This window comes from Schistocerca gregaria, chromosome 3 (assembly GCF_023897955.1).
Source record: "Schistocerca gregaria isolate iqSchGreg1 chromosome 3, iqSchGreg1.2, whole genome shotgun sequence".
Lineage (NCBI taxonomy): Eukaryota > Metazoa > Arthropoda > Insecta > Orthoptera > Acrididae > Schistocerca > Schistocerca gregaria.
In genome coordinates this window covers 947,693,011-947,712,796 of record NC_064922.1, presented here as the reverse complement: position 1 = coordinate 947,712,796, position 19,786 = coordinate 947,693,011, and the positions used below count along the sequence as shown (strand labels likewise).

The 19,786-nt window shown below is 40.4% G+C and overlaps 1 protein-coding gene across 1 annotated transcript in view; it reads left to right on the top strand.

Moving 5' to 3' along the window:
- Window positions 1–19,786, top strand: part of LOC126355879 (protein virilizer) — a 97,933-nt gene that overhangs the window by 33,532 nt on the left and 44,615 nt on the right. Inside the window, exons 4-7 of the mRNA XM_050006379.1 lie at window positions 4,180–4,404; window positions 6,172–6,330; window positions 7,581–8,934; window positions 10,044–10,747. Of these exons, the coding sequence (XP_049862336.1) occupies window positions 4,180–4,404; window positions 6,172–6,330; window positions 7,581–8,934; window positions 10,044–10,747 (2,442 nt within the window). The remainder of the gene's footprint in view (window positions 1–4,179; window positions 4,405–6,171; window positions 6,331–7,580; window positions 8,935–10,043; window positions 10,748–19,786) is intronic.

The window sequence follows — 19,786 nt, the reverse complement described above, 5'->3', positions numbered from 1 at the left end:
CTTACTCATCCACATTAACTTGCATTTTTCCACATTTAGTGCTAGCTGCCATTCATCACACGAACAGGAAATTTTGTCTAACTTGTCTACAGTCACACAACTTCAACATCTTACTGTACCCCACAGCATTATCAGCAATTGACTGCAGATTGCTGCCCAACCTGTCCACCAAATCATTTATGTATATAGAGAAGAACAGTGGATCTCTCTCACTTTCCTGGGGCACTCTTGACGATACCCTTGTCTCTGATGAACATTTGTAATCAAGGACAACATACTGGGTTTTCACTCGCATATCTGCGAACTTATTCCATATGCACGTATCTCCGTTAACAGCCAGCAATGTCACACTGTGTCAAATGCTGTCCAGAAATCTCGAAATATGGAATCTGCCCATTGCCCTTCATCGACAGTTCGCAGTATATCTTGTGTGAAAAGGGGAAGCTGAGTTTTGCATGAGCAATGCTTTTCTAAACTTCTCTGTCTACAGAAAATTTATTTTATTCGAACTGAGATATGTGCAAGGATTCTGCAGAGATTGATACTTTTGTAAAGTTTGTTTAATGTGTTTTTTGCTTCCTTAAGAAGCGTGGCATAAATTATTCTTGACATTTCCTTAATGATGCCCACAGTCGATGTGCCTCCCTATCTGCTGATTTTACTATTTTCTATTCAGAGTATTCTCATGGTATGTCATACGTAACATTTTGTCCTATAGTGAGTCCTGCTGTGTTGCAAATGTACAGTACAATTAAGTAACTACCAATTACTCTATTTTTCATCATGTTCCAGAAATTTGCTTTTAATTAATTTGTCTGAAAGAATGACTGTAAGAGAGTACCTATACATGTTAAAGGCTTGATTAATATGTAATCATACGTTCCTTGTTTGATGAACACTCGGCCACTCTATTGCACCTGGACTGCCCTGCTAAATCACTGATCTTGATCCCATAGAAAATGTATGGAACTATTTGGGGTGTCAGGTGACATGTAACAATGAACATCCTTTTAAGTTGGTAGTTCTACGGGATATAATCATCAGTGAGTGGCTTCAGCTACCCATGGCTGAAAATGCTTGTGGACACTCGTCCTCGGTGAATTGAGGCCGTTATCGAGCATAGAGGCAGTGTTACATAATATTAACAGGATGCCTCCTAGGAATGATTAATTTTTTGTCTAATGTGTGAAAACTACTTAATATAAATTAAATGTGAATATAGTATTAACCAGAATTAAAAATTCTCATATTGTAGCATAAAAAAGGTGAATATATTGTGGGCAGTAGGAATGTAAATGAAGGGAACTAGCTCTTGATTTATCTGCCTGCTTCAAAGATGTTTAAATCAAAACATCTTTACATATTCACACTTTTTTATTTGTTAGTATTAGCACCCATGTCAAGTAATGTAATGCATCATGTCAAGTAAAGTAACATGATCCACGATGTCATGTTGTATAATGTGACACACACCATTTGTCGTTCAACATGGCATTTGTCATGTCATGCAATATGACATTACATGTCACTTAAGTTGAGGTTGCTGTGTCTCCACTCTGGGATACTTTCTCTTATAGATGCACTCCCACTGTTGTGTAGTTCCTATTGTAGTTGCATCCCATACTTGAAAAGTACATAAATTTATATCTTTGTTCTCACACCCCTCACTGTACATGAAACAAGGGTTAAGTATTAAGAGAGCTCACTGCCTGGGGATGTAGGATCAAATCGCAAAAAAAGTGCAAATATGTCAAGATGTTTTGATGTAAATTCCTTTGGAGGTGCAGATAAGTCCAAAAGCTAGTTCCCTTCTTTTACATCCCCAACTTTGCCCAGGACATATTCCCCTTCTTTTTTGCTATGATAGTAGCATTTCTCATTCTGGTTTCCAATTTTTACTCTACCAAAATTTTGACATTAGGCAGCCATAGCCTGGCAACCAATGTCAATTTTTGTTTAACTTGGGCTACAACTGATCCAGTATAAGTTTTTGCATTGTCTTTTGAACCATGTTGCTTGTATTTTGACAACAGATAAAGCTTTTACAAAACAACAGAATGTGACCATCAGTTACATGTATTTGTCTACCTTCTTGCAAAATTTGAAATGATTCCTACAGTTTTGAAATAGAGAAGTGGCACACATTAAAAACTCTCAACAAACATGTTTTCTGCATGTAAAATGCAAATGAAGCTACGTTTTTGAAAGGGAGTTTTCAGTTTTATCGCAAGAATGCATTTTTTATTTATTTGACTAACTTTTATACTGTTTCCGCACATTCAGTTCGCTTTAGAATGAATGTTGTGTGTACATTTAAGTCGACTGTAAACCCTTGCATCTCGACAATGGTTAAAGATTATTGGATTACAAAAAAAATTGTTTTAGCTTGATCCATTTGCCTGTCTGAAGTTTAAAAGTGTGGAAATGGCACACTTCAAAAACCTACCAGAAATACGCGTTTTGTGCACATAAAATCCAAATGAAACAAGATTTATTCAAACAGTTAAAACTTATCTTAGACAAATGTCCGATACACCAGTGGACCAAATTTAAACCGTCAGCAGCACTCCAGCCCAGAATCATTTAAGAATGACTGTTTTTGCACATAAATTGTGAACAGTGCCAACTGTTTTTGCATGTAAAATCCGAACAGGCACATAAAAATGGTGCCATTAGCTAAGCATTAATTTCATCCTAATTGAAATCTTTTGGAAAAGGAATTAATCATTTCGCTCCATTTGCCTGGGTGTCAGCTCCGGTTTGCTGTTCAAACTTTGCTTAATATACTGTAAGTCAGATGTTCGAATGGCTATACAAATGGCCGCTGGTCCAGGCCAAACCAAACACGTTTTACGCCATGTTCCTAGCTGAAATAGGAACCGAACACCAAGACCCTCACCAAACCATGATTCTGCATGTGGCCATATTGGACGTTCTTGTTACAGAGCTTCTGCACAGAAGCAATGAATTGTTAATAAAGGTAATTCACTGCAGCATACATCTGTGCAAAACTGAGGTACATTTTGAATAGCATAAAATTTTTGAATGAACAATACAAGTTGTTAATTATGGTGAATGTGAAGACTGTACTAAAATTCTTACAGATAATGCTGGCATACAACGAATTACATGAAATTATTATGTTCTGGGTATAAGGTCTTGAGGTGCCCATAAGTGGCATGTTATGTTTCCCCAGAACAGTCCTGTACCTTGTCTGCATGAGTGTGTGTTTTTCAAAAGGGAACCCTATGGACTCTCTTCAATTTTCTTCTCACTTATTGTATTTGAAGGTCAGTGGCCAAACATCAATTTTCCTAAAACATTAAAATGAAGTTCTGAAAAAATCGCAGTAGAAACACTTTTGAAGATTAGGAGATTTCTGAGCATTGTTAAGTGCAAAATTGTTAGAGCTTATTAACATATCCACCAGTAGTTGAGTGCGTAGCGGATTCATATTTTTCAGGTAATGGAAATGTTAATTCTCTAATATTAGTGCATAATTTTTAATAAAAATAATGTTAGTATTCACAAAATTTAAACTGTGATAAAAAATGTGAAACATCAAATAGGTAACAAAATACTCTTTTTATTTCTAAAAATTGAATAGTATTATTGAGGTAATTTTTCATTTAACAATAATGCTTTTCATTTGTGTGTACAAAATTTTAATTCATTTTCATGAAACCAGTAATTCGAAATAGAAAAGAAGTTACTCTTATTAAAAAAGCACTGTTGCTAGAAAGGTTCAAATTGTTATGCTGTGCACTCATATCCCAACAAAACTACTAATAAGCTCATATAGTTTTTGTACTTAATGGCACTCAGAGATCGAGTAATCCTCAGAGGTGATTCTCTTGAGTTTTTTTTTCTTCAGAATTTCGTTGTTCTGCTTTAAGAAACTGATGTCCAGGCAGTGAACTTCAGACCCCATAAATATGAAGTAAATCATAAAGGGCAGAGCAGTCCATAAAACCCCCTTGTTAGACATTTGATGTGCTGTCATTCTGTTGATAGTCATAAATAACAGTATTTTACTTGTTGATTTCTCCATCCTCACTCCTTCCTTTCGCTTTTGTGAGCTATAATTGACAAATTATTTATAAGTCTGAATAACTGTCATAATATCTTTTGTGAAGTCATGTTGATATATCACTTAAAACCTGTTCTGATTCTGTTTAGATTCCAACAGATGGTCTGGTGTTACGAGGCTGGTACACAACCATCACATTGGCCGTATATGGAGTTCTCACAAAGTCAGTACAGGAACCGGTGGTTCCTCCAGCCCCTACTGTTATGGGCCCATTGCCTGTTCCCCCTTCAGTTCCCTGTCCCGATCCTAGAGTTCCTTCAGAAACTATAACTGCCAGCAGTGCAACAGCAGAGTGGGTTCAACAGCATGCCCAGGTGAGGAAATGGGGTTAAAAGTAAGTAGTAGTGAGCATGCGCCGTGTGTGTGTGTGTGTGTGTGTGTGTGTGTGTGTGTGTACACAGACAGACACAACTACATAGGGTTCTGCAGCTGGTGGCAAGGTGATTAAAATTATTCTGGGTATTGTGCCACATCATTATATAAAATACTATAATGTAACTGGATAGATAAAAGAATCTACTTAAGAAGTGTCAGCAGGAGAAAACACATGAAAGTTAAGGAAATGTACAACCTTACAGAACCAGTGGCTCCTTCTTCTGGCAGAATGTTTGAAGGCAAAGGAAGAGGGACGAAGGAAAAGAATTGGCAAGGTTTAGAAAATGGTGAAGATAATGGAAAATTCACCCAGAACACCAGGTTAGTCTTTCCGTCTCATTCTGTCTGCTAGGTCTTCCCTGACTTGGGGTTCTGGACAACTTTTCCATAACTGTCCCCTTTTTGTAAACCTCGCCAGTACTTTTGCATCATCCTTAATCCTTCCCCTTCAAGCCTTCTGCAAGAAGGACGAGCCACTGTCTCTGAAGGCTTGGACATTTCCTCAACTTTTATGTGTGTTTATGTTTTAAGCATGTGACTTGAGGAAAACCATTTTAATACATCCAGACTTGTAGTTTATGTGCAGGGTACAAAGTCTGTTAACATTTAAAAATCCAGTACTTAACGAAATAATGTGGATAGAGGGGGAAAAAAATGATACACATACTTGCAATTACACGAGATTTTATTGAAACCAAAACAGAGTTTACAAAATGACCAATAGGTGGTGCTTCGTATGATACGAAAGCAATAATTACCATATCAGTTGATGTTTCGAAAGGACAATGTTCTTTATAACAAATGCTCAACGAGTTGGCCCGTCAGTCTTCAACAATACCTATTGTCTAGAGACAATGCTGTGAACAGCACTGTGTGGCATATCAGTAGATATGGTGAGGAAATATCTTCGGATGTTGTCTTATCATCCATAATGAGGTCAGACGGTGGCGGTAGGCTTGTGACTTCAAATAGTCCCACAACCAACAATCACACAGATTGAGGTATGGGAACCTGGGAGGCCAATCATGACAGAAGTGGCGGCCCAGCATGCAATCCTCACCAAACAATGTGCACAAGAGATCTTTCAAACTTATACCTATATGGGGTAGAGCGCCATCCTGCTTAAAAGTTGTACCTTCCAGCATGTGTGTATCAGTCAGGCTAGGGATGATGTGACTCCCCCTCATTTTATGCGCAATTCTCGGTCAGCATCACTGACGTGTAGCTGTTCAGTGCCATCTGTTGGCCAGTTGTTGCACTTGTTTTTGGTGTTCAGTAAAATCCCACGTAATTTCAAACATGTGTATAAATTTTTACCTCTCTACCTACATTATTCCCTGAATTAGTGTATTATCAAATGTTAACAGGTAGTATTTTATACTTCATACACCGACATGGTACAACACCCAGAAGAATTTTAATCATCTTATAAAGACAGGTTACTTTCCATTCTGTCCCAACATTTTTATATTTTGTGGAATTAAGTGACTGCTGAATAAGAGTAAACTCAATGTTTCTTGTCATGAGGAGACGCTCATAAAAGTTAAGCTCTTCCATCTGTTGTTACATACTGTCAAAACAAAGTACTTGCTACTAATTTTTGCCTTTCTTGCTGTGCACTTTCAAGACATACAAAATTAATTTGTGTTTGTAGACAGTTTGTTGTCAATGGTGTTGAAAATTGTATGAGAATTATTTTCTTGTAGGTGTCAGACATTGCACCACCTGTCGACAGAGGGTACATGGTGGAGACAAGTATCCCTCCACCAGATCCGTACACCAACAGTTATTCAACTGAGCAGTACCATCCAGCACCAGACTATCCCCCACACCCATACAGAGAAGAGTGGCCACAGCAGCCTCGTGTAAGCCACGGTTTGATTTATTTCTTTTTTGAAAAGCCCACATTTACATTAAAACTGAGAAATTATTTATTGATCAAAAATTACAGTTTATATTAAGAATTGGTGATTTCAAAGCTTTATGTATACAAAATAGATACTAGTGTAGCATAAATGTTGCAGGCTGATCTCAAAATTTTCACCACAAGAAAATAAATGTTATAAAAGTGCCTCAAATGATTATGTGAGGATCAATCCTTAAAGTTTCGAGTTTGACAGTGTTCAAGTGTATTGTTGCACTTAAAAAGACATGCAGTGTTGTCACCCAGTGGACACTTTCGTCACAAGTTCAATATTGTGTAACCATCTAGAGTTGTGAAAGTATCCCATTATACTATATGTTATATGTGGCGTTTAATTCATGTCCTTGGCGAAATTGAAAGAGGAGAATTTTCTATGTTGACTTTTTAAAGTAATAATTATATTATTATTACTGTTGTTGTTGTAGTAGTTGTTTTAGAGAATACAGGGAGAGATTGAAACTAAGTCAGGCTCTTGAAAAAATAGATGTCTGCAGTACAGACAAGTACTTTGCGTGTTTGTAAGATTTTTTTTTCCTCTGTCAGACAAAATTGCTTTCTTTGTTTATTTTTACTGCATAATCATCAATTGTTCGACAGTTTTCTCTCATCATATACATAAATTATACATGATCTTTGATATTCTATGACCAGAAAATCTTAGCTCTTTTACATACCTGTTTAAGTTAATTTTCAGAAATTGCACACAGTAGATTTTGACATGAAGTAAAGAGCTTCAGCTGTCTATAGTCTTTGGGGATTGAAAAATGATGTGTGCATACACTCTTCTAAGTTTTGAACATATTGTCTAGTTCACATTTTCCTACGACCATGGAAACAGTTGATTTAATGTGATTAGTAGGAGTGTTGAAAGTTGTCAAACTGAATTATTACTCTTCTGGCATCAAAAAATGGCAGACTGTTGGAAGTTCACAAGCTCTATAGAACATTTCGTTATGCTTGTTTGTGCTATTTCGCTATGACTGTGGTTGGTCTGTAAACTTGCTCTCAAAATTTATGCTATAACTTTGTTTGCGACACACATTCAGAAGGTGATTCAGTTCTTTTGATCACAGTAGTATTTTAACTGTTATTCTCATTTCAAATTACATGTATGTGTTGTGGATGAGTCTCAAATGCCTATCAGTGTATCATGATTTATATGACAACAGATTATTTTTTTGTTATTTTCAGGCACCTCTTCACCAGCCAGAACAGTACGAACCTCCCAAAGACCCCAGACCACTACCACCATACGATGGGGAGCCATTACCGTGGGATAGTGGTGGTGTAGACGAAAAGTTACCTTGGGAGAGGGACCGGGGGAAGGAAAGAGAGAGAGATCGTGATCGCGATCGTGACAGGGACAGAGAACGAGAAAGGGATAGAGAGAGAGACAGGGATAGAGATAGAGACCGGGATAGAGATAGAGACCGGGATAGAGAAAGGGACCGTGAGCGTGAAAGGGACCGTGATCGTGAAAGAGAGAGAGAGCGTGAAAGAGAGAGGGATCGAGACAGGGACAGGCATCGGGATAGAGATAGGGACAGGGACAGAGATAGGGATAGAGACAGGAGTAGAGACAGAAGTAGGGACAGAAGTAGAGACAGGGATAGAGACAGGGATAGAGACAGGGACAGGGATAGAGACAGGGACAGGGATAGGGACAGGGACAGAGATAGGGACTTCAGGGATCGGGAACCCGATTGGGACGATAGAAACCGAATAAGGGATGACAGGGAGCGCAGTACGAGTAGTGCTCGGGAGTACAGAGAGGTTTCGAGAGAACGAGATCGAGACAGGGAGAGGGACAGGGACAGGGACAGGGACCGCGACAGGGACAGAGACAGGGATCGGGACCGCGACCGCGATCGCGACTGGGCGGGAGCAGCACCCAGCTGGGGTCGCCGTGAACGCCCGGCTCTCACGACAGAGCAAGCGCCTGCACCGTGGGTTAGTGGTTCGAATGTTGTCACCGAGCCACAGCCAGAATTGCATCACCCGTACTTGACACCAGTTCCACCCCACCATCCCCATACGGAGCCCAGACAGCAAAGGCGGCTGCCGCAGCAGCCGTGGGACGCTTCCCCGGCGGTCGTACAGCCCGAACCCTTACCCGTGCCTGCCGCTGTGCCGGACACTAGGAAGAGGCCACGTTCGCCCCCTCCACAGGCCCCCGCCATTGCTGCTGTCGCCTTACGCTCTCCCAAGAGGCCACGTAGTCCCCCTGCACCTCTGCAGCCACTTCAGCAAGTGCAACTGCAACTACAGCCACAGCCGTTGCCACAGCAACCACAGTTGCAGCTCCAGCAGCAACCACAACCGATACCAACTCAGCCTCAACCTCAGACTCAATCTCAGCAGCAGCAGCAGCAGCAGCAGCAGCAGCCACCGCCACAGCAGCCGCCGCCGACACAGCAGCAGCAGCAGCTGCTGCAGCAACAACAGTTGCCGAGTGCTGACGATAGGACTCCGCCATCTGTGACACAGCAAAGGTGGCTGCCCCTATCACCCAGCAGAAATGAGGTCATCAGCGAAGTGAAGAAAGGTACTTTCTTTGTTGTTGACTTGATCGTCAGTGTTCTTAACGCAGACAGATGCATCATGTTGTTGCTCCATCTCAAGTTGCGGAAGCTGCAGCAAAAATTCTGGCTCCTCAGCTGCTCGCAGCTGCTTGGAATAATATTCAGACTCAGAAACAGAGACACAGTCAGAACATGACTTACTGCAGGTACATTTCATGTTATTATTTACTCTCTAATTGTCACTCTGTTCCTAGGCTGACAAGTTGGATTCTTATGCTTCTGAATGCTGTCACACAATTAAAACATACAATATTCAGAAATTTAGTGTCCTTATTCCTGTGTATTTTTTCTGTTACCTGTTTTATGTTGTAGAGCCATGATATTAATTTACCAAAACAAGGAGTTACAGCAAATGATAAAACTGTGTAAGCCTTTTTCTGCTTTGATACATTTCTCATTTTTAATTCTGCCAGAAGTGTCAGATTTATAATAAATCAATGTTTCATTGGCATGAAATTAGAAATAATCATTTTCACAGTATTTCATGCAGTCAGAGGTACAGGAATCTTCTACAATCTTACATATAGAGAGAGTTGCGTTTGCTTTGTACAGTCAGTGATAAGCATGAAGTGCATCAGTATAGTGCCTCTGTAACTAGTGATCAAAGATCATTTTCCGGGCAGATGTGTGAAGTCGAGTGATAAAACATGTGTGGTTGTAGTTAAAAGTATAACAGCATACCGATTTGCTGTATATGTGATTTAAAGTTACATTGTGGAGCTACAGGTGATACAATTCCTGTAGTGAAACATATGTGGGGAGAAATGTGAAAAATGATAACGTACTGGTGCCTGAGAGAGTGTCGTATCATTTTATTCCAGTCTTGCAACTACATTGCTATGAAATGCACTCTTGTTTTCATATCTCTCTTGATGTTTTGGTTATTGTTCTTTCCCGTGTTAAAATTCCAGTAATAAATAGTGTTGTGCATATTGTGTGTGGGTTGTTAAATAGAAGGTACAGAAAATTTCTTACCTTTGGTGCTAACAAACAAGGGTGAGGGTTAGTAATTTAAATACTTCAGTATAGGATTGTGTGGTTAGGCCAATAGGTTACACTGGTCCTATTACAGAAGTGAGTTCACCGACCCTGTCTTCTGGAGCTCAGCAGAAGTTTGACTCTCTTTCTCCTGGCGATGTGGAGTCCATATCGGAAGGGGAGATACCAGAAACAGAAGCAGATATGGAAGCTGAGTCATCTGCAGTTACTGTCAAGGTGGAACCGTCGGAGAACGAGAACGGAACTGGACCTGTCGTGGAACTCGGCAGTTCGGCCATGCCCAGCGAAGCGTCTTGTGATGTTTTACCAGAAGTGGATGCCTCAGTGAAACAGGGCTCGGAGACACCTCCATCAGCAGTAACATCCGTGGTGAACTTGAAAGTTCGACCTGTAACTCCACCTATGCAGAACCCTGTTCCAGTTCTCATACCTGTGATTCCAGCTCCTGCAGCTGCTTCACCTGTAAAGCTTACGGTGGTTCCTGCAACGGGCAGCCCAACGTCTCATCCTACTCCTCCTCCTCCAGTTACCGTTACTCCTCCTTCTGCCGCCGCTGTCCCTACAGGTGCTGATAGTGGTTCTGCCACTGCCTCAACTGCTATGGTTAACCCCATCAGTGTAATTTCTCCAGCTTCCAGCCTGCCTGCTGCTGCAACTGGTGGAAGAACAGAAACACCCACAGGTTCACCTTTTCCTGCTGATGAACCCCATGTTGATGTGGAACCATTTGAGCCCATTCTTAGTGATGAAGAGATTGTCGATGAAACGGATCCACAGGTGTGTATAGTTTTCAAATGTTTGGAAAGTAAACTTTGTAATTTTAACTTAAGACACTCCTTCTTGCTAAAGTTTTCTGTAAAAGATGACACTAATTCTGTAGAAGTGCAGATCCCTTCATTGGGGACTGGAGAGAAAAAGGGAAAAAGCTGCAAAAGTGACTAAAGTTGTGGTAGGGTAAACCTTGCAGAAAGTGAAATTCAACACTTAGTTTCAGAGTTCCGCCCTCAGCTACTGAACTGTTTCAACTTGATTTGTGACACAACCTGTATGTCTTTTGTTCTTGTGCAAATTTAGGAAACTTAAATCAACCTATATCACTGATGCAGCTATAGCATCAACGAGTTTTATGTCATTAAGAAGGAATGCCGTGACTTTGGTATGTACAGTGTTTCTATTGTGACACTAAATATCTTTACAGAAGGGTGGATAAACAAAAGAAGCTTCAATCAGAAATCAAATTGGTATAGGTGTCTATTTGAACAACTTCTTTAATGTTTATTCTGAGAGTGCTGTTACATATTCATTTTGTATTGGTAGTTTTGAGAGGAAGCACCAGACTCACCATCACGTATGCAGTTCTTCTTATCTAGTGTTGTAGTTATCTTCATAATTAGCCATTCCTTGATTTTTGTAAATAATCTTTGTACCTTTCCTTTGCTCTCCATTTGTTTCTTCATAATTACATCTTTCTCTTATCTTTTGTTTTTCCATCGTCATCTGATATTATTTTCTCAAATAATATCTTAGCATTTTGTTACTGTGACCTGTTGAATAGTGCACTGCTAATCTCATGGGCTTCATACCTCCTTCACATTGTATATCTACATTGTAAATAACTTATGCTTCTGTTTATTTACAGACAAAAAACTTTTCATAAATTCACACACACACACACACACACACACACACACACACACACACACACACACACACACACACCACTATGAAACAGTAATCTTTGTTTTTTCATTCACAGATGGATTGAAAAATTGTATGTTTGTGTCTAAATCTTGGTGCAATAATTCCATAGTATTAAGGAAGACTGGATTTATGATCCTGTAACCTAGCCATGTAGAGGTCAATTGAAGCAGTTTGCTTGCTGGGTTGGTTCTTTCAAAGAGGATGTGAGCATTTTGCCCACTCACCCATGAGCAACCTGAAGGCGTGCTATGTCACTAGTACTTCAATGTCTAGAGGATGTTACACATCAAAGTTGCTTTCTGATTGCTGATGCTGCTCGTACCCCTTCAGTTGAAGTGTGGTTAAGAAACATTAGAATTTTTTCCAAGCCCCTGCACTTGGCAATTCTGCAAAGTTTTTCTCTTAGTCTTCTTTATTAAATTGCAATGTGCAATTAAACCAGCATGTTATTGACACAGTTAAACTCAACTGATTTCCAAGTACTTCGCTTGTTGATCAGCATGATATTGCAGTAACCTATGCTGTTATAACAAATAGATCTCTGTGTAAGAACAAAAGTGTGTACATGTTAGTGTAGGTATGGTAAATGCTGTTTGTTCACTGCAGTGTCCATCATGGTAGATGTGAAGTAAACACCAATTATTAGGTTAACAAGAATAAAATACTTAACATTCAGGGTGTCGCAGAAATGTTGTGACAAACTCCTAGGAGTAGTAGAGAACATCGTAAGGATTGAGAACTGTGTAGCAACCCATGGTTGTAAACGTCAAGGTAAGTCATAGCAAAAGCCCAGAAAGGAAACGGGAGTGATTTATTGGACAAAAAGTGTACCCATGGTGTACGACATGAATACTGTTACAACAGGACACCACAAATGCCTGACATTGACGGAGCATTGTCAGCTGGACATGCTCGAACACACTAGGTGTTTCTTTGAGTGTAGCAGCTGTGCAGATGATTCTTGTGGCAAATTCATTTCAGACTCCACAGGTTGTGATGCATGAATGATTTCGTGGCTCCCCGAAAGAAATCAAGGCTTGAGAAATTTGTTGATCATGGGGGCCAGGGAACCGGTCCACCGTACCTTGTCCTTTGATGTGGGGCTGTGCTGTTCAAATGCCTACAAACAACCAGGCCAAAAGAAGCAAGTGCCTGTTCATGTTAGAACCATATGCCACTTCCCACATTTGGTAGAACATTTTTGAGCAAGCAAGGAAGAACCTGTTTCAGAAAATTATAATGATTTGCAGTGGTCAAGTGGGATGATGGTAAAAGGTACGCCCCGATTAAGCACTCGCTGACCAAACCTGCCCACAAGTTAACTTTAAAGCTATGTTGTGCCACTTGGTACCACACACTGTGGAGGTTTTGTGGTGCCCACAAATGCTTATTGTGGTGATTGACTATGGCATCCCTCGTGCATGTGGTCTTATCAGTGAACAACACATAAGCTGGGAAATACACATACCAAGATTTTGTTGCAGAAACCACAGTGCGAAATACACATGTACAGGATGGTCAACAGCGTGCAATAACTGCACACTTTGGAGATCAAAGACGAGTACAGACTCCGCCTTCAAAACACGCCAGACACTGCTATGAGACATTCCTGAGTCCCAGGGAAGGGCACAGATGCTGCTGCTTGAATTAGTCTCCACGGCATCCAAGGCAACATTTGTGGCCTGCCCTCACTAGCTGTGCCACTTCTTAATTACTCTTACTTGCAAAAATTTCAATGCAGATGCACAAGCAAACTGTGGTGCAATTAATACCTGTCTGGGAATCATTTTCGATAAATCTGTCCAGCAGCTCCATCCATTGCACTCAGCTATTTCATACATTAAGTGCATGTCTGAAAGCTCACTGTTTGTATACTGTTCCAAGTTGCTCTTTGCTGGCTAATACTCAAATGAGGAAATCCTCATGTTCCCCTCCAGTAATCTCGTGTACAACACCAATTAGCAGTGTTCCCCTCCAGTACTCTTGTGTACAGCATCACCTAGTGGCGTATAATGACATTTGTGGCCGTGGGTTGCTGTGCAGTTTTCGATCTTTATTATGTGCCCCACCTCCCCTATAAATTTGGTGCAACATTTCTGGAACACCCTGCAACAGAAACGGCGTCCCTGTGTGGAGCACACCCCACTGTTAGCAGTTGGTGTGGAAAAATTTGTCAGTCTTGCCTTATGTCTTGACACTCCTGAAGAACAAATATCACAACATTATAAGCCATGCTTGTCTTCAAAGGTTACTGGTGCAATTATCCATTTTTATTTCAGTGAGAACTATGAGTTTACATATTTTTATGATAAATTTATTTACTTACCATTTGCAAATGAAACACGTGACAAAAGAACCTCTCGAAACACTCTTACCTCTTGCGTCTGTTGCAGTGTTTAATCTTTGAAAAATATTTTCTGAACATCTGGTGAACTGAAAGCATAATTTATTTTCCTGCTTGTTGAATTTTGGTTGCCAGGTGTTGGGGCAAAGTGTCATGGTGCAAAGCTCTCACTATGGTTCAAACAATTCCACTTTGAGGCATTGAGCATGCCAGTGTAGCAGATCCTCTTAATTTTCTTGAAACAGTTTTGTTTTGCACTGATCCTTACTATGTAGGTAGGGGAATTACTACCCTTGCACAAGAATTTTACGTCTTGTTTTCTGAGTCATGATGTCGATACAAAAAATATGAGAATTAAGACTGTTTTCATTGTGGATGAAACACTATATTGTCTAAAATGTTTTCATTGATGCCTGCTTTTGTTTTGAAATACTCAGAGCTAACAGTCAAAATGAAATCAGAAAATCATCCCCATTCATCACATCAATGAAATTCACTGCTTCCACAAAACACTTGAATAAACTCAAATGTCACCAAGTCCACATTTGCTTATCTGAGCGCCATACCATGCTTCATAATAGTGTCATTCTGTGCAACCTTCTTCCACTATACCATAGTCGAAAGGTGGTGTTCACACCACAATAGAGAGGTCTGAAAATTAGAAAGAATGTGCATGATGCAACTGACACAGAACACTGTGTGTCAGTGGCTGTATCCTCTGTCTGTCTGCCTCTCATAACACATTTCTGCTGTTCTCTTTCCTTCCAACTGGCAACACTGAGGTGTGCTTCTAGTTTTCTCTTGAAAATTTTTGTACAACCATTGCTTGTTAACATAATACTTACCTGTTCACATCATCACAACCATAATGAACAGCCTTGCCATAACTAAACTAACAAACATCCATGTTGAAGCACATGCTACAGACAGATATGGTAAAGTAACGCAATTAGCCAGTGCATCACATGGTATGCTGCTTTTGCTACTGCAGATCACCCCACAATTTGTGCTACTATGTATACATTGCTCTAACAGATATCACTCTTTGTGGTCAGTGGCCTCAAGGAAACTGAGGCTTATTGCCCCTCGACACAAAGTTCTTTTCATGGCCACTATGCCTGAGCTATAACGGCCATCATCCACTGTAAAGGATGTATGATGATTGATTGTTAAAGTATCCATTTTAGTTTGGTTACTTATCATGTAATAAAATGGTGAAGGAGAATTACTCCACTTTTGCAACAGTTTAACTCACTTCTCTACATAAATGCACCTGGTCCTTCCCCAAATGTGGATGCACTTCCTTGACATTGACGTACTTCTAATTCAAGCTCAAATCCTAACCTCAGGCCATTTAAGCCAGTAATGTTCACATAATCCAAGAAGGCTCTTGTCATGTTAGCTGATGAGACTTAGCAGAATCAATGCAAATAGATACTCAGCTGGCAGTGACAGCTTTTCCTATTTGTCAAACTAGCATGAATTTGTTAGCAGAAAGCAGTTGGCAATTAATTTAGCGTGTCCTCTGACATTGTTTATGAAAGCAGATGTACAGAGATAGTGATTGCTTCGATGTTACATGTAATTAAGGTTGAAATCAAACAGCAGAAAATTCAGGGTGGAATAATGACAATATTAGGAAAAGGGCAGAGTTCTACTCATCATGTAGTGTTGATGTTGATTCACAGACAAGTGCAACAGAAAGACTGCTAAATGAGTAAGCTTTTCACCAATAAGTGATTTTCTAAATTAGTCATCACACACACATTCACACAAGCACATCTCAGACCCACATGACCACTGTCTTTGGGCATCAAGGTGCATGCGCATGCTGGGAGAAGCAGTCTGGATACTGGGGGTATGGAGGAGTCTTGGGACATGGAGAGGAAGGGTTAGCAGGGTACGGGCGGGGGGCAGTAAAGTGCTGCTCATGGCAGCATACAGGAATGTGTTGGGGACATGGGAGGGCAGCAAGGCCCAGTTAGGAGGTTGATGGGGATTGGGGGTGGGGGAAAGCAAGTGGAGAAGGAGAAGTTAAAGAGACTGTGGGTATGTTGGTTGAATAGAAAACTGTGTAGTGACGGAGTTGGAGCAGGGAAGGGGATAGGTGGGTGAAGGACACTGACTAATGCAGGATGAAGCCAGGAGGGTTAAGAGAACGTAGGATATACCGTATTTACTCAAATCTAAGCCGCACTCGAATCTAAGCCGCACCTGAAAAATGAGACTCAAAATCAAGGGAAAAAAATTCCCTAATCTAAGCCTCTTTAGTACAATACATTCTGCACAGAAATTAGAGTCATCTTAGATTTAAAAATCTAGTCAGTTGCCGTGCTTCATTTCTGACTGTATCACTATTCAGCATAAGAATAATACGAATATAAACATGACACGATATGTATATTCTTCCGCATTTGCTGTTCTCTCACTCTTAGTTTCGTAGTTTATTAGGCAGACAGGATTTAAATGAGATAGCTGCAAACACGAAAGAATACGTGGCAAAATGTTTACATTCGTATTATTCTTATAGTGAAGAGAATACTGCATGTGATTCACAATTCATAAAAGTTCCTATTAGGAACCACCTCTTGTCACAGGTAGGAAAAAATTCAGAATGTAGAGTTAGCCATATTGACAAACAAACATCCCAATCAATCTTGCCAGTTGGATTTTCGTAGTACATTGAAAGGCTGCTACATTCGAAGATGAACAATACGGAATTTGTATTTACTTCGTTGGATAATGCATGAAAATGCAGTGGTCGAAACTCAGGGCGGAGAAAAAAGCTCGTCTACCACCTTTTTTTTCTTAAATTTATTTATTGACGCAGAGGTTTTGGTGCCAGTATTTATTTTTGTGCCTGCAACGCATGCCTGTGTAGCGCTACATATATTCTACGGCAGACGTTAGTTGTGGCGGCACCTACTAACATTTTTCAGAACTTCCGCTTACTTTGCTCTCAATTCTAAGCCGCAGGTAGTTTTTTGGATTACAAAAACCGGAAAAAAAGTGTGACTTAGATTCGAGTAAATATGGTATTGCAGGGAGAGTTTCTGACTGTGCAGTTCGGAAAAGCTGCTGTTGGTGGGAAGGATCCAGATGGCTCAGGCTGTGAAGCAATCATTGAAGTGAAGAACATTGTTTTGGACAGTGTTCTCAGCAGCAGGGTGGTCCAGCTCTCTCTCTCTCTCTTGGCCACAGTTCAGCAATGGTTATTTGTGTGGATAGACAGCTTGTCTGTTGTCATGCCCACCTAGAATCCAACATAGTGGTTGCAACTGAGCTTGTAGAGCACATGACTGCTCTCGCAGGTAGCACTGCCTTTGCCGAGGTAGATTATGCTTGTGACCGGATTGCAGTAGGTGGTGGTGGGAGGATATATATGGAGCGGGTATTGCATCTATGTCTATTACAGGCAAGGGGTTGGGAGTAGGGATGGACGAGGATATTATCGGTGGTCAATGGAATACTACTGTGGGAGATGTGGGAAGGATAGTGAGTAGGGTGTTCTTCACTTCAGAGCATGATGAGGGGTAGTCAAAACCCTGGTGGAAAATGGTATTCAGCTGCTCCGACTCTTGGTGGAACTGAGTCACGAGGGGAATGCCCCTTTGTGGTATGGTGGTGGGACTTTGAGAGATGGTAGATGAGTAGAGTGATAAGGCATGGGAGATCTGTTTCTGTATAGGGTTGGGAGGATAATTTTGGTCTATGGAGGCCTCAGTGATGGAGGTCAACATTGAGAAAAGTGGCTTGTTGGTAGAGGGGGAACAGTCAAAGTGAATGGGGAAGAAGGTGTTGAGGTTCTGGAGAAATGTGGATAGGTTGTCCTCACCTATGATCCACATCACAAAGACATCATCAGTGAATCTCAACCAGGTTTGGGATTGTGGGTGGTTTGGAGGGATTTCTGTAGATGGCCCATGAATGATTGTTTGTAGGTGATGCATTCAAAGGTGAAGTAATTGTGGCTGAGGATATAATTGATCGTGCTGATTAGGAATGAGGTTATTGGTTTGAAATCTGTCGGGCATTGGGAAAGGTAGTGATCGATAGCAGCAAGGCTATGTACATTAGGAATGTTAGTGTGAAGAGAGGTGGCATCAGTAGTGACTAGCAGGGCGTCGTTTGGCAAAAGAACAGGAACTGTAGAGAGTCGGTGGAGGAAACGGTTGGTGTCTCGTACATAGGAAGATAAGTTGCAACTAATAGACTGAAGGTATTGGTCTGTGGGAACAGAGGTTCTCTCAGTGTACACCATGATCCAATCAATACTCTCTCTTTAGTTCCTCTACTTTCTGACAGTAGTCTGCTCAGAACCTCTCCAGCGATTGACAGAAAGGAAGAATCTGTAAATTTTTTGGAAGTTTTCTGGAGACCTATCTCCAGTTATATTATGTTCACTGAAGGTCCTTTTTACTTTCACTAACCCAAGTTCCACTGCATTCAGGCTCCATTTGTGTAGTGGCAATTGAATCACTGGCTTACCTTCACTTGTGAATGTATTGACAGCATAACACTTATCAGCACATTTATTGAGTCAAGTAAAACATCAAGGAGCGTCCTTTTATCGTGCTATTGTCACACTGGATGTTTCGCTTTCATAACAAATTGATTATGGCCACTTTTAAATCTTAATGTGTGGGAAGTTTTTTGAGCTGCCTCCTATGATAGGATGCACTACCTCACACAGTAATGGAGTGGAGGAGGCAGACTTGGTTACACCAGCTCTCTAAACCATTTTTCAAAACTGACTGCATTAATCTGGCCATAGTAATCTTCTTGGGTCAATTTGCTAAAGAACTTGAACTGAGCTCCCTTATGAAGTCATTTTTTGACCTGATAGTCACAACTATTTATCTTTTGGAGGCACTTCCCCAAACTGTCACACCAGTTATGTCTTCATTTTGCCAACATTTGCCACATATTCAAATACTGTTGAGCCAAGATTCGTCAACGTAAAATATTTAATTTCGCACTTTTGTAATGAATTTCGTGTGTACAAGACACTGAGATCACTATTCCACAATGTCCTCATGTTCAAATGACATTGAGCTCTTGTTTTGAGCCTTTCCCACATGAAGTCCTACGCTGAAACCACAGTTATACCGTAAACTGACATGAAAATTCCGCTAGGAGAGGTATCATCCTAAATCCACATTACCCTATTCTGCAAATCTGGCGGAAATTTTTTATGCTGGGAATCTACTTTCTGCACTGAATAAAAGTTTCTGTTTTTATCCCAAAGATACAATTTTTTAAGTAATCAATTTCTGTTTCAATTCTGCAACTTGTCCATATATTGTACAGTGAGTATTTCAAAATAAAATATAAAATATTCAATGCAGTATATAGGTGTGCTTATACAACATGTTCTCTGAGTTTAATCATACACACCTATTACAGTAGTTCAGATGCAGCTGATGGCTATATTGTACGGAAGTGGAATAGTAGAAACTAACCTCCTACTCCTTGGAGTTTCTGGAGGCTCATCAGTGTGAGTCTTGCTAAATTTAATCAGCATTTGCATACTGGATAGGCTTTACTCCAGTGTAAGTAGCAGCTCTTTTTCCATGATTATGGAAACAGGTGTAGACTTTATTTCACTGCTTTTCCACATCATAGCATTTGATGCCATTAATCATAATGTTACATGCTGGGCTACATGAAATTGGTCTCCTTTTATGTACAAGATTGTCGGAGTTAATACCTCCTTTGATGGACTGACAGCATTCATTTTTTAATTAATTAAAAAAAAGTCCTTGATTATG